Below are 14,563 nucleotides of genomic sequence, written 5' to 3'. Positions count from 1 at the left end.
ATAAGCAGAACAGACAGGTTTGCCAACGGCTCTCACAGAGGGAGGGCAACCGCAGGGGAGTGCGGGATGGAGAAGGACAGCTAAGTGCAACTGAGACCTACTCAGACATCGTGAGTTTGGGATTCCTAGAGACATCCACACGAAAATATTAAGTAATTTTATTTATTTCTGGAGTAAAGAAAAAATGGCCAAAGTGAAACCACTGCCAATGACCAGCAGCCGGGAGGGAGCTTGTGTCATGCAAGCAGGCGGCATTCATTAGAAGAGAATGTGGAAATACACAAGGAGGGGTCTGGTCTAGTAAACTGAGGAGAAACGGCCAAAGAGGGAGAGGGAAAATCAGACAACTCGGGCCGCAAACCTGGGCGACAGTGTTCTAAGAAAGCAGAATTGGTTGTTAGCGTGAAGAGTTACCAACAGGCAAATAAAGCAGGTACTGAAACTCTCCTTTGGGCTTGGTGATACGAAACCCTGCAGAACAGGAAAGAAAAATATGGCAGTTGCTTCTTCTCTGGGAATGTTTGTATCAGTTATTTAGCTATATGTGCAAATTATTTTGTCTCCTAACGTCCTGCCAAATTTAGTTTCTGTGTCTTCTTGGCATTCATATTTTGTATGGAATTGATGAAAAGGGGAAGTGAAAAATCGAGTCATCTAGTTCCTTACATTCCTCCGTGCTCAACTCAGACTTACAGTGTGTGCCAAGGCCCTGGTGGGCGCAGGAGACACTGAGATGAATAACAGGTGAAACCTTGGCAGATAAAATAAACCACACCCCCACCCCTGCTCTGATGCATCTGTCCTTCCCTGGGGAAGCCCTGCGAGGCCCCTGAGATGAACTCCCTGGCAGAAGAGTGGGCGCGGAAAGGCCCTAAGGAATGGAAACCGTGAGATGCGTTTTTTCTGTTGGCTTGTTTTTCCGTTTTCAGCCACGACTGAATTCCGGGGCCTGTCAGAACCGCATCGAGGGGACCAGACTGACCCCCGTGTTTCCTCTCGCTCGACAGGCTTCGGTGGCTCGTCTTCCCGACGCTGCCCGGACCTGTCCCACTCCCGCTGGCCTGGGTGTGAGCGGCCTTTCCTGATGCGCCACAAAGCAAAACCAAAAAACAAGAGCAAAAATAATCTTACTCTTTTATTTAGGTGAAAGTGTTACAAAGGGTTATTAGAAGGCTGTCTTGACATTTCTGGCTTACAAAGCACACGTGCGTGCATGCAGCTGGATGTGTGTTGTGTGTGGCTGTGTGTGCGCATGTGTCTCTTTGCGGCTTCATCAGGTGCCGGGCTGACGCTGACTGGGGAACGCTGCCAGCACAGTGTTTCCCAGCTCCTCGGGTGGAGCTCAGTGTCCGTGCTCCGCCTGCCCGGTTCGGGGGTAGGTGTCACCCTCAAGTGTGAGCAGTCGGGGAATGCTGTGTCTGTGAGTGTGTCTGTGAGTTCCCGAGGCTTTGAGGGTCAGGGAGAAGAGAAGGAGAGAGAAGTGAGGTGGCCCGGATCTCTCTGGCACTGCCGGTACGCGCTGTGGGAAGAAAGAGCCCCCCAGGGCTTCACTATGCATCCGAGGACAGCAGCGTCTCCATCTGCGGCCGTAGGTGAGGCGAGGGATGCCGCCTCCCGGGAGGATGAGCATTTAGCAGGATGGTGGGATCTCAGCAGCACTTTTCATGACTCAGGTGCACAGTACTCAAGCGTGAACTGCGAAGGTGACAGAGCGCTGCGCTGAGGAGACACAGCACGGCCTCAGCCCCGTCGCCGGGCACACTCGGAGTCAGTGGAAGCCGAGCACGGCAGACCTCACCCATGCACTGTTCCCGGGCAAGGCAAACGGCAGTTACTGACAGGAGTCTCTCCACCCACCTGCACGTGCACCTGCCGTGAAGATGGACATCTGTTCCTAGTAAGCAGACATATCCGTGGTCTTAAATTACGTGTGGCCCAAGACCACCTCCTCTCACCCCGTGGGGCCCAGACGAGCCAAAAGGCTGGATGCCCGTTGTCCGTGGCACATGGTGCACTTACCATGCCGGAGACTGGGCAGGGTTTTATCCTGGGCTGGGAGGGTGAGGAGAAAACAGAACCACATAGGTGACAATTCTGATGAAGGAGTGAATGTGACTCCGGCAATGGGCAATATCTTCTCTGTACAGAAACATCTAGGCTATTACCACTTCAGCAAGACCGAGGAGAGTGTTGGCTCAGGTGTGTCCTACAGTAAAAAGGAAAGAGTTGCATAAAAATACAAAGATTTCCAGATGACGAACATTAGCTGTGTTAAGTGACAACTTTAATGAATTTTGACCCTCAGAATAAATGCATTATGTTATTCTTCTCTAGCCCCATAATTGGTATAATTATATTCATTACATTTCTAGAACAACTGCGGCCATTGGTATGGTGAATACAGCCCTGGTTCAAATTCCTGTGATGACCTATCTGTCCCCCCTTCCTCCAGCCCCTGACTCTATCACTTACCTGCTTACCATCATTGGTTCTGTCTTCCTAGGCCACCTTCAGGCCCCTTCTTTCTGAAACTTTCTTGCTTTCTCTATAAATGGGTGCGAGCCAGCCCCTTACGTTGTCCCACTGTCTTCTCCCAGATTGGTCCTCAGTTCTCCTTGGCGTCTTTGGCAAATCATCCAAAACCCAGCATGCTTTCCCCTGTATCATAACCAGGAAGGATTCTGGTTCCTGCTTTCCTCAGCTCCTACTTTTTATTGTATTATTAATTGCTTCTTAGACATCATTGAAAATTTGGCCGCTAAACACTATAATCCTGAAGTGTTGCTTAATTTTTCGGGGTTTCATATCCCTTATCTGTAAAATAAAGAAATTAGAGTCAAATTAATTTTGTGGACCATATGGTCTTGAGTATTCGGCTCTGCTATTAGCAGATGTAGAGAATATTTGTATCAGTGAAGATGGATATTCCATAAAATTTTATTTAGAAAAGTAGGCATCAGGCCAGATTTAGTCTATGAGCAATAGTTAGCCAACCCTTAGAGTGTACTATAATCTGAGTTTCTCTCTACTGCTGTGAGTTTATAAGCAGCATAAAGAGCCATTTCTGTTCCTAACATCAATCACTAAAGTTTTCACTTAGAGTATCTCTTCAAAAGTTGTTACCCTACTTAACTGTCATTAGAGGTGATTTATCCTGTGAGCCGTATTTAGCAAATTGTAGAGTATACTGTATTGTCTGAGTTGCCTGCAATTGCTATAGTTTCATAATAGGAATGTAAAAATTAATATCTCTTTCTAGAATCAAGGGGCTGAAGTTTTCTTTGAACTCTTCACAACATATTACCTGGTGTTGTAATCAGGGTTTTCAAGGAAAACAATTCCGTACAAGACATAATTTATAGGATTATTTTATAATAGTCACCCAAAGAGTCAAGTACAAAAGAATGTAGGAAATCTGTCCATACATTAAGAATCCAGCAGAGGGCCTAGATCCCAGGGCAATGTCCTGCATGAGTCCAGCTGAAGACCTAGGACCCATAATAATATCCTCCACAAGTCAAGGCCCAAGGGCCCATGCCAATGTCTCACACAAGTCTGCATCAAGGATCTGCTCTAGGCAGGTACAAAGGTCAGTGGTGGAAGCCAGAAAGTCTGTGACAGTGGGATGAAGGATCTGTGCCAGCAGGCTGAAGGATCTGCACTGCAGCCAGGAAGAGATGCTCAAAGAAAGAACCGGAGCTCCCATGAAAAGTACCACAGCCATCTTTAGCAATAATAAGGTCCTCATATCACGAAAGCCAATGCGACAAGCTCCTGCAGGAGAACCAACACCACCACTTCTTCCTGTCCAGGTCTCCTTTTTATGTTGTTGGGAGCAGCTCTCAGGTGGGCCTCACATACCCTGGACCACACTGATTCAGTGCAGCTGGGTGTTACAAGTTGACCACCAGTTGTCAGTCCATCACACCTAGTTAATTGTTACCCGCAGTGATGGGTGGGCTTGGCCTTTGCTTCTTTATTTCCCTCTATGTCATTGGATCATATGCTTTTTAACACACATTCCATCACAATGTAAAATCCACAGGGATGGTTCTTTCAGTTATATGGCAGATCATTTTTGCTGTATCATACATGGGCATAGCCTTTCATCAATTTCTTCCATATTTATTTTTTGCCAAATTATACATGGTATTTTATCTGCTAGCTTTGCACTTCTTGATATATTAGGGTATGGTAGGATATGGAATATGGTAGAACTCTAGAGTGTTGATTGGATGATTAACTAATATTGAGTGTTACATATTCATCTGTGATATCTTCATGCAAAAAGTTATGTTCTAGAAATCTCCATCTGCTTCCTAAGTCTATGATAAAACATCTAACTTCTTGGAAAAACATAACAGTAAAAGTGCTTGATCTTAGTGAACCCTGGGTTGATTTATATATTGCTTAAATGCAAAGTGGAGTGGGAGAAGGGTAAGGAATAGTCACATTTTATTTTTCTTTGCCATGGTATCTATTTGCATTCGTCTTTGGTCTCAGATTAATTAGCAGCTTCTGATAGCTCCTTATCACATTCAACAATGCCACACTCACAAGAAATGAACATTTTCTTAAACAGGAAGTTCCAGAGTAGCTTTGGCAGGATGTTCATAGGGAAATAAGAGCCTGTGTATCTTTGTCTCATTCTTACTGTAGTTACCTGTCAAATCCTTACGTGACGATAGAAGAGACTATCTGCAGTCTTACCTCTAAAGGCAAAATCTTATATCCCGCATACTTATGTTATATCATTGTTATTCACTTGAAGCCCATCTGGTGATTTCCTTATACCTGTATGCTACCTTTCATTTCCTTAGCAATAGGGTTAGAATTTCAGATCAACCTCTCCAACATATTGCCCTATTTACTCCAAAATTTCTTTTTCAGATAGGTTTTACATACTTATGTATCCACTATTTAGAAACCTTATTTTTTTATATGTGTGGATCTCTGCTTAATAATACTGTATTGATCTGCCTAGAAAATGAGCTTGAATTCCTGTTTCCAGGGTATTGGGCACGTATTAGGATCCCTAAAGTAGCAAATCTTCAGAAGCACTGCAACATTTCCTTGTCTTGGTGATTCTGCTACATACCTGCCATCAAGATAAAACAGAATTTCTTTTCTCATCCTTCCAACTCCAAATTTTTATATGAATGTGATGCCTGCTTTAAGGATTCTAATTCATAAGCAAATGTCATCTTGATATGCAAGTTAGAAAATAATTAGTTTCATCATAAAAGAATTTCTCACTGAAGAGTGGCTTTTTCAGAATCTCTTCTATCAATCAGCTTTCCTTGCCCCTTTGGTGAGGTACCTGCCAGTAATCCGGAAGAGCTGTACACTGGAAGGTTCTTGTGCAGAACCACTCTCAGTAGAGAGAAGCCAAGGTGAAGCAATTCTGTGACTGCAGTCTTAGTCAGTGATAAAGAGCCCCACCACCACAAGCAATTCTCTTCATAACAGAAAGTACCTCCCATGTAATACACATTAGATGGACCTACACATTTAGCCTGGAAGTCCTGGAGTAGACTTTGACTTCCCATTCTGTCTGTATACTTTATTCAACAAATTCCATCACTTTTACCTCAGGGAGTTCTCACACTGTCGTTTCCATTCATCCTCACTGCCACCGCACTTAATTGACAGGCTCAAAAATATCTATTTAGCGTGAACTATCTGATATCGACTATGCTTGAGCTGGGATACATCTGTTAACCAATGACAACTACTTGCCCTAAGGCCTTCTATGCATATTTAGAATGGCGCTATTGTTTGCTAGAAGTACAACATTCTTCCTTTGCTTCTATTCGCCCCGCCTGAAGTCTCCCACACGCCAACACCGAGGTTCTTCCTGAGAGTGAGTCTGGACCATGTCACATCCCGTGGTTGGAAAAACCATCAACGTGCAACTGCCATACTTGGTGACCACCTTTGCCGTTGACAGCTGAGTCACACTGGCGTTTCCAGCTTCACTTCTGCCCCTCCTGCTGCTGTTCCACACGGGCCTGGAGTTGCTCTGAGGACGCCTGGACTTTCCGGGGCTCTTCCGCGGCTTTGCCGTTACTTGTTCTGCCACAAGTTCTGTGCACCTGTTTCAGCCCGAGAAATTTCACTCGGCTCGGATGGAGCTGTCTTTGCCAGCAGCGGTGAATGTCCTCATCCATAACCCGCAGAAGCTTACAAAACACTCAACTGTGGAATGGCACACCGCAGTTCGAATTGTTCACATTCCGTTCACCAGCACTGCTCACATTATCTCACTGGCTTCCCAAGGCCAAAGCTTCTTGGAGTAAACGGCAGTTTGTTGAATAAAGGTAGAACAAAATGGGCAAAGTACTTAAATTCTGATTTCTCTTAAAGAAGATGTTTTGGAAATATTACTATTACTTTGATATGATTATATCCTCAGATTTATCGTGTTTACTGTTACCACGACAGTGCATATGGACTTCAATGGCAAAACCTACTGAAACTATGCAGAACAGAAAGTTATTTCAAATCTTCTTCCAAGTAATTATTTAGTTCTGACAATTTTACAACCTAGACATAGCTTAAAATGGGACTTTAAAAAGTACTGTTTAACATATTTATCTGAAAGTATCTCTTTCAATGGAAATGTATATATCCTTAAGAATACAAAATTTTATAACGTTCTTTATAGGTTAATAGCTTATTCTGCAGAACCATCAGGTTTGTTTGGCTGATTGATTGATTGATTGATTGGGATAGTCTCGCTTTGTAGCCCAGGCTGCCTCAACCTCCTGAGTGTTACGGGTGTGTACTACCATGCCCAGCTTTTCTCCAGAAACTTCATGGAGGAGACTAAACTTTTCATATTACACACAGAAACACTTCTAGAAGTACTTAAAAGTGAGGACTGCAAGGAGCCCTGAAGGAAGAGGGTGAGTGGTCCTGGCTTGGAGTGAGATGCACCCACAGTGCAGGGAGGGTGTCGTGGTGCCCAGCAGTACACCCTGGATGTGGTGTGTGCACTGACAGCTACCCAGACATTTTAAAAGTAGTATTTTTCCAGGTTCCACTAAATCATGAGAGGAAGGAAGTATGAATAAGTCTTAAGTACTGAAACATGTAATGAGGTAGAAAAATTTAAAGGAGCAGTATAAAGTTCCAGCTAACTGGATTCCCTTTGGGCTATAAAGGTCAGTTAGGGCCTCCCAAGGTCGTGAACCCACTGTGCAGTGAGGTTGTGGAGGTGATCCTTACAGAGCAACATTCTGATCAGTCTGAACATGTGTTTGTAAATGAAGAGTTATGTGTAAAAAGGAATAAAGTGTAAATAGATGTGTTTGCAGCAAATATGAATTTAATGAAAATCATCAGGTCCTCAAAGACAATCAGAGGACATCTGTGAAATTATGCATGTATTTCTAGTATTTTCAGCATAATTCACATAATAGTAACTCAAAGTACAGTAGTACCATAATTCAGGAAAACACATCTATTAGGAAAACTATCTGTACTCATCAAGAAGAGATGCATTTTTCCCAATAAATGAATAATGTGAGTAATCTTGCTTTGCACATGTTAACCTTATTTGAATAAAGGTTTAACCATATGAATTCGCTGCAATAGAAATGGAAATCACCTGGGACTAAGTGACTCTCCATTCATTTCCATGGGATGTTTAACTACATCCCAGGAAGGGTGTAAAGATGATAGGAAAGAAAGACGATATCAAAGGTCACAGTGCAAATGTAAAATTGGGTGGAGAGTGAATCTTGCTCGGTGTTTGATGCCAAGGCTGCGACCTGGCTGAACTGAATAGCTTCTGTTGTGATACAGTACTTTCTGTGTGTGATATCAGCTCTCCATGTGAATTATGCATAAAGGACAATTGATTTTGTTTAAAATTTTCTCTCAGAATCATCTCCGTCTTCACAGCCCCTCTGCTCGGCAGCCTCTTTCCTTCCTCAGCCATGCTTCTAGCTGATGGCTGAATTAATCGATCTTTTTCATCCATTTTAAGAAGATTTACAGTAACCTGAGCACTGGCAATCTCTCCTGGCTTGAACATGACTGGTGTTTTAAATAAGCATATTAAAGTATAATGAAAAAGCTTCTTTAAAAAGAAATTTCTAGCATCTCCAAAAAATTGCCAGATTTGTAAGATAAGAATTATTGCTGTATTTTATGTCATTAAAATATTGTTTGGATAATATAACAAAATATGCAGTGACATGATGAAAAATATCAGCAAAGGACCAACAATAAAAGTTATAATTCGTATTTGTAGAAAAGCTCAGGCTGGGAAGGTAGTTCAGCGCTATAGCACTTGCCTGGCAAGCATAAGGCACTGGGTTTGACTCCTGTTACCAAAATAATCTCTAAACTAAGGAAATTATATTTCACTTTTTAATGTATTTAGAATGGTAGAATAAGAAAAGCCATGCAAGTACATCATGAAATGCCTCCCTTGTGAGGATATTTTATTTCCTCAGAAGGGCTGTGTACCGGTAACAGAACCGCGTGTTATGTTGCCCAATCTTATCCCCATATTCAAGCGCGGATCTTCCTTTGATCAAACCTGGCTTATTGTCTCTGAGCATACGTAGAGTGTCGCAGTTAGTGTTAATAAATGGCGGGTTCACTTTACGGTACATCTCCCTTGTATTTTTGTAGTAAGTGCTTGTCCTTCCTGCCCCACCCCCAATGCTGCTCCTCTAGCCAGTCTATTTCTTTGAGACAGTGTCTCACTAAATCCTGAGTTGCACAGGCTGGACTTGAACTTGTGGCCTCCTTCTCAGCCTCCCAAGTGCTGGGGTGACAGGTGTGCCTTTCCTGATGGAGCACTCGTTCTTGGAATCCTCCACAGTGGCTTACATGGGGCAGTCTACGATTTCTCACCCTGTCTCTTAGGGTCTTAGATAGGGGGTCTTTATCCGGTTTGCATAACCTCACAGCTGAATGGGGCTTAGATGTCTGATTTAGCTTGGACTTTACGTAGACAAGTAACACAACTGTCGGTCAGCCCACCTGAAGTGTCACTAATTAAGCCTTTCTGGAATTTCTGTAATGGCCGTTGTAAGCGAGAAAAGTGAACGGCTGAAGACTCCAGGGGTGAGCTATTACTCTGAAGCAGAGAATGGCCTTTGGCCATTGGGGCTCTTAGGATGGGTCAGTTTTATAAATGGTGATAATTTGTTTTATAAAAAAGATGCAAATGCAATTGTAAAACTACAAAATATTTTTGAAGTTGAACCAATCTTAACTTACGTATTAAACTGCTCAGAACATTGAGATATTGCAGCAGGCCAAAAACCCGTGGTGATCAGTGCAGTTAACACTCCCAGCAAGTCTCAGGGAGGAGAGACAGCAGAGTCATTCTGCGGAGGCCTCCTACCCTCCACACCTTTCTCACCCCTCACTGGAGGACACAGGCTCCAAACGGAGGACGAAGGCCCAGGTAACCCTAGCACAAGCCCTCCATCTGCACCAATACCGTCTTCCTGCGGAGCCATTATTCCACTCTGTACCCCATTAAAGACAGGCTTCTACAGATGGACACGCTGGAAAATATTTTAGCACCAAATTTAAACCTGTCAGGAATGTTTGTGATGGTATGGCTTAAAGGAGCTGTGATGGTAGGATTTGGGATAACTGGGGTAGGTTAATAGGGATATATGTAGCAGACTTAATGATATTCTTATAGCCCATCAAATTACATGAAAGCAGTACTCACTGGGATTTCTCCTCTTCAAACTGCTGTTCAGCTGTGAGTTGTACATTTATAAGGATAAATCAATGTTATATGTTAAGAAGAACATGAGGTTTGGATACCTAGCTCAGTTTTCTGCTATATGATCTGAGATAAGTGTATATCATTCCAATAAATAGAATACATGAATGATATTTATCTTACTGGATTTAGTTAACAGAAAAAATATTATATGTTCAGGTTCTTTATGGGATGTTCTGTGCTGTAATGAAAATTAATCAGTATTGGTAATAAAAGATTCTATGTCCACACACATACTTTTGCATAGAGATTAGGCATATTGTTACTTTATAAAATAATATGTATATATGAATGTTTTATTTAAAATCTCTCATGGCTGGGAGTGTTGGTACATGCCTGTTATCCCAGCACTTGGGAGGCTGAGGCAGGAGGATTGTTGTGAGTTTAAGATCAGCCTGGGCTACAAAGTGAGCTCAAGTCCAGCCTGAACTGCATAGCGAGACCTTGTCTCAAAAAGACTAAATAAATAAAAATAAATAAAATGCCTCATGCATAAAAATTATATATATCTATGTTATAATTTTTACCAATTGTTTTGGACATCTTTAGCTTATTTCATCCATAATAAAGTCTCAGAGGGCTGGAGGTAAAGAGGGGAAGTTTCTTTAAGTACTTTAAAACTTCCATACTCTGGTTACCTTAGGACCTCTTTCTTTGAGTTTGCTTTCAAGCTTTTTACATACAGATAAGTTTATTCTGTGCACATGAATAAGGTCATGGTGAAGAAGAACACTATACAAGTGCATTTCCATAGGCAATGAGGACATTTTCACTGTAAAACAGGGTGAAGCAAAGGAAGAGCTACAAAGATACAGAAATGACAGCTGCGTGTTCTCACGATGCCAATCAATCATTCTAACTATACCATACTTATTATTTGTAGGTGGGGTACACTGAGAGGAGCAAAAGGAAAAAAAGAAAAATTTTGGGTATGTAATTCCTTCCAGCTGAATTCCCACTGGAAGGTGCGGAATTGTCTGTCCCTCTGTCACCTGCTTCATTTTATTTAGTTGCATCTTTAGTCGTTAGATTATTTATACCACCAGTGTTTTCTTCAGCACAAAGCTCTTTACAATCATTTGTACTATACTAATGAATCTCTTCATGTCATTTTATTTCAAATCAGAAAAAGTAATATTTTTAAAAATTAAACATCAACAGAATATTTTGTTGTTATTATTTCTATTAAAGTAATGCTTAGATCAACTCATACACGCATATATATCAACCAATTTTATGTCTTTGTTTTTTTATATATAGTAATTATATGTTCACATGTATATCATTTCAGATATTCAGTTAATTACAGTGCATGTCATCAATTGTTCTGCCTTCACATACTCTTTTTTTGCAGATGTAGTATAAAGTCTAAATGATGGTATTTTCAATAGCATCAAATATACGTATATATTATATTAGTGCAGTGTATTTTTTTATTTTAAAGAGAAAAAAACAAAAACAAAATAAAAACAAAGACATAAAACAACACCAAAACAAAAACGATACAGAATTTCAAGGCAAAGTGATAGGAAATCAACAATGGGTATTGTATTGCATTTGTTATCTTCAAAGTGGTTACTCCCTAATGTAAGAACCTGAAAGAGTAAGTAAAATCAGAAAGGTACAGTAGATATTGTGAAACGGAAAGAAACTGCTCGAAAGTAAAGAACAACTGGGATGAAGGAAAAGAGAAAGAAAGAAAGAAGGAAGGGAAAAATTTGTATATATATATATATTTATGCAAGATAGCTAAGATAATTATACTATTAATTTCTATTGGTTTATTGAAAGAAACAGTTAATGTTTAATTGTTTGATCAATCTTACGTGCAGTGTGTTTTATAACTTACAAAACAATAGTGAACATCAGAATGACTTGGTAGATTTTTTTCATAAGGTGTTTTCAAACATCGATCTCCCAAATATATTTGGTCGATATTTGAAGGTATTCCACTTTTAAGTAGGTTTGTCTTTACATTTAAAGTGAGATTTAAGAATATTTTTCTCATCCAAACAAAACTTTTAGTAGATAACAATTAACATTAGTGTCCAATAGTTAAGCAAACTGTGGAAGAGGATATGTTATTTGAATACCCACAATTAATTTTCCACATGGCATTATTCATATATGTGTATATGTATATATATATATATATATATATATATATACCAGGAATCAAACTCAGGACCTCACATTTGCCAGGCAGGCACTGTGCTGCTGAGCTACATCCCTGGCCCTAAACTCTTTTTTTGAACCCCTTTTCCCTTCTCTTCTAACCCTTTCCTCCATCTCTTATTCTCCTTCCCACTTGAAAAAGATCTTCCTACTTCCTGAGACATTTTCTAAGAGGAAGTTAAACCCAAGTCTTAATTATTATTCATTTCCTTTAGAGTTTTGGAAATATTGACATCCCCCTCTAATTCTTAGCCCTAATTTCTTCACTCTGCAAAAATTTTGACAAGTTCAGATATTATTTGCCCAGATCTGGATTGGGTCATTTGTTTTCTTCACTAATGACTGGTAAATCCAGGAGGGAGGTGGAGCAAGTCTGGAGCAAGTAATGCTGTCTGGCCCTCATCTGTATTTATTTATCTACTCCATGAAGATTTTCAGGAATGAATCTTCTGTGTGACACTTAAATCCTCAGGAAATCAGGATTTGTAGATCACTTAGTAGAAAGCTGTTGATGGCTCACTCAGGTAATGAAAAAGTTGCTGTTGACAAATGTACAAGATAAAGCTAGTAAGTTAGCCAGTTATTTTAATGTGGATATATTCCATTACAAATAAACAGATGAAAAATAAAGATATATGTGCCAGTGGGCAGTTCACTTCTCTCATGAGATCTCTCAGTCAAGTAAGTAATGTTCACAGCTTACTCTGTAAGAGCAAGCTAACATGGGAACAGAGATTATTTCACATACAACAGCAAGTCACAAATCAAGACTGGTCCAGGAATTCTGTACCAGCCTGAGAAATATAAGGAAACTCTGATTCAAAAATAACAAACAAATAAAAATAGTGGACTTTAAAAAAAAAAAAGAATGGCCACTTGCTATGGCTTTTGTCTAGATATCCCCTCAAAGTCTCATGCAGTCAAAGGTGGGGCTTTTCAGATGTGTTTGGATCTAGAATGTGTGGTCCTGGGATTAAGGGTGTATGATTACTAAATTAGTGCACTGATTGGTTTGGCACCTGCCCTAAACTGGGTAACCTGGATAGAATATAACAGGTGCAGAAGAAAGCTGCTACTCTCACTTGTGGCTTGTTGCTTACCTCGCTGCCTTTTGCTTGCTGTGAATGGCTTTTCTTCTGCGATACCCTTCTGCTTTGCCACCCTGTCTTAGAGCCAACCAGCTATGAACTGAAACCTCTACAAACTGTGAGCTAAATAAACCTTTCCTCCTTTACTTTGGGTGTGAGGCATTTTGTCCCAGCAACAAGAAAAATAGCTAAGACACCACTGTGTGGTTCTAAGCTGCCTCCTGAACACTTCTGCTTAGGCTTCTGGATATCTTTGTTGACTCTATGGAACCAAGAACAAATCCATTATTCATAATATGTTTTCTCTCTCCAATTTCACTAATTTTCATAGAAACCTACATTGTCCCCATAATACAAGATATTTTGTGTTTTACACATCCTTACTTTTCATCCTTATATCTGATCAGTTACTGGTCCTTACATTTTAATTGATGAAAGGTTCTCAAAAATATCTACCATCTTATTGCAGGCAACAGTCGCAATGTAAGAAGCCTGTACTTAAGAGGCAGTGAGCTATAACACTGTCCTGAAAACTGTCAAAAATAACATTCCACTTCTGCTTAAAAATAAAACCAGCTTCCAACATAATAATATACACGCAAACTATCAATAAAATGATATCATTACAAAATGAATATTTATTACAGTTTACATCCTACATATTCTGAAGAATTGAATTTTTTGGCAATGGTTCTTCTTAAACCATCCTACAACTTCATCTAACTTCTTCTGGCTTTTTATGAGGTCAGTCCATTTTATGGCTCATGCTAGAGGGGAAATACAGGGACAGGGAATAAGGTGAAGTAGGGTTTTAGTATTTCTTGTTCTGACATGTTATTCAGCTAAATGGTAATTCTAACCTATCATTGCTCTAACTACCTCAGCCTGTTTTTTTAAACAGTGAAGTTAAAAATGATTAGTTTGCAAAAGGTGTGATTGAAATACTTGGTAAATGTTTAAATTTTTAAGAAATTCCTTACAGTGAAAGACACAGTGTTATTAAACCACCTCCAAATACCTTGCCTTGCTCCGAACACACACATCCTATCCTTGCCTCTTCTGAAGCAGTCCCTGGAAGTCCTCTCTCCTGTCTTTATGAGGCATGATCAAAACTACTGCCAAGTGAATGTTACTACCAAGGGCCATCCAGTGGAAAGGCAGGGTCATCAAAACATTACAATATGTCCTCATCCACATTATTCACCGGCTCTGGCACTGTGGGACTTCTATCTCTTCCTTAAAGTCAAAATGACTATGAAAGGTAAACACTTAGAATCCATTCAAGACATGATGCCACCATGACACCACAACTAAAGACAGTCACAAAAAGGACTTCCAGAACTTCTGGAAGGTGCAAAAATTATGAGGTAAGTCTGTTTGGAGCAACAAAGAGGGATTTGAGAGGTATTAGTGGAAACATATCCTTGATTGCAATAAATCTTATAAAATTTAATATTAATATTTTTCAGTTGCATCTCATACTTATGTAAACAGATCCCTGATTAATTTTTTCAAAAAAATCTCTCCTAGTCTCATA

General features: G+C 40.4%; 1 protein-coding gene across 2 annotated transcripts in view; it reads left to right on the top strand.

Moving 5' to 3' along the window:
* Tinag (tubulointerstitial nephritis antigen) overlaps nt 1-14,563 on the top strand; it is a 90,402-nt gene that overhangs the window by 54,457 nt on the left and 21,382 nt on the right. For both annotated transcript variants that reach the window (XM_005377590.2, XM_013510703.1), the window contains exon 10: nt 10,647-10,692. In XM_005377590.2, the coding sequence (XP_005377647.1) occupies nt 10,647-10,692 (46 nt within the window). The remainder of the gene's footprint in view (nt 1-10,646; nt 10,693-14,563) is intronic.

This window comes from Chinchilla lanigera, unplaced genomic scaffold (assembly GCF_000276665.1).
Source record: "Chinchilla lanigera isolate Chin_1 unplaced genomic scaffold, ChiLan1.0 scaffold00010, whole genome shotgun sequence".
Taxonomy (NCBI): domain Eukaryota; kingdom Metazoa; phylum Chordata; class Mammalia; order Rodentia; family Chinchillidae; genus Chinchilla; species Chinchilla lanigera.
This window is presented reverse-complemented; position numbering and strand designations above follow the sequence as displayed.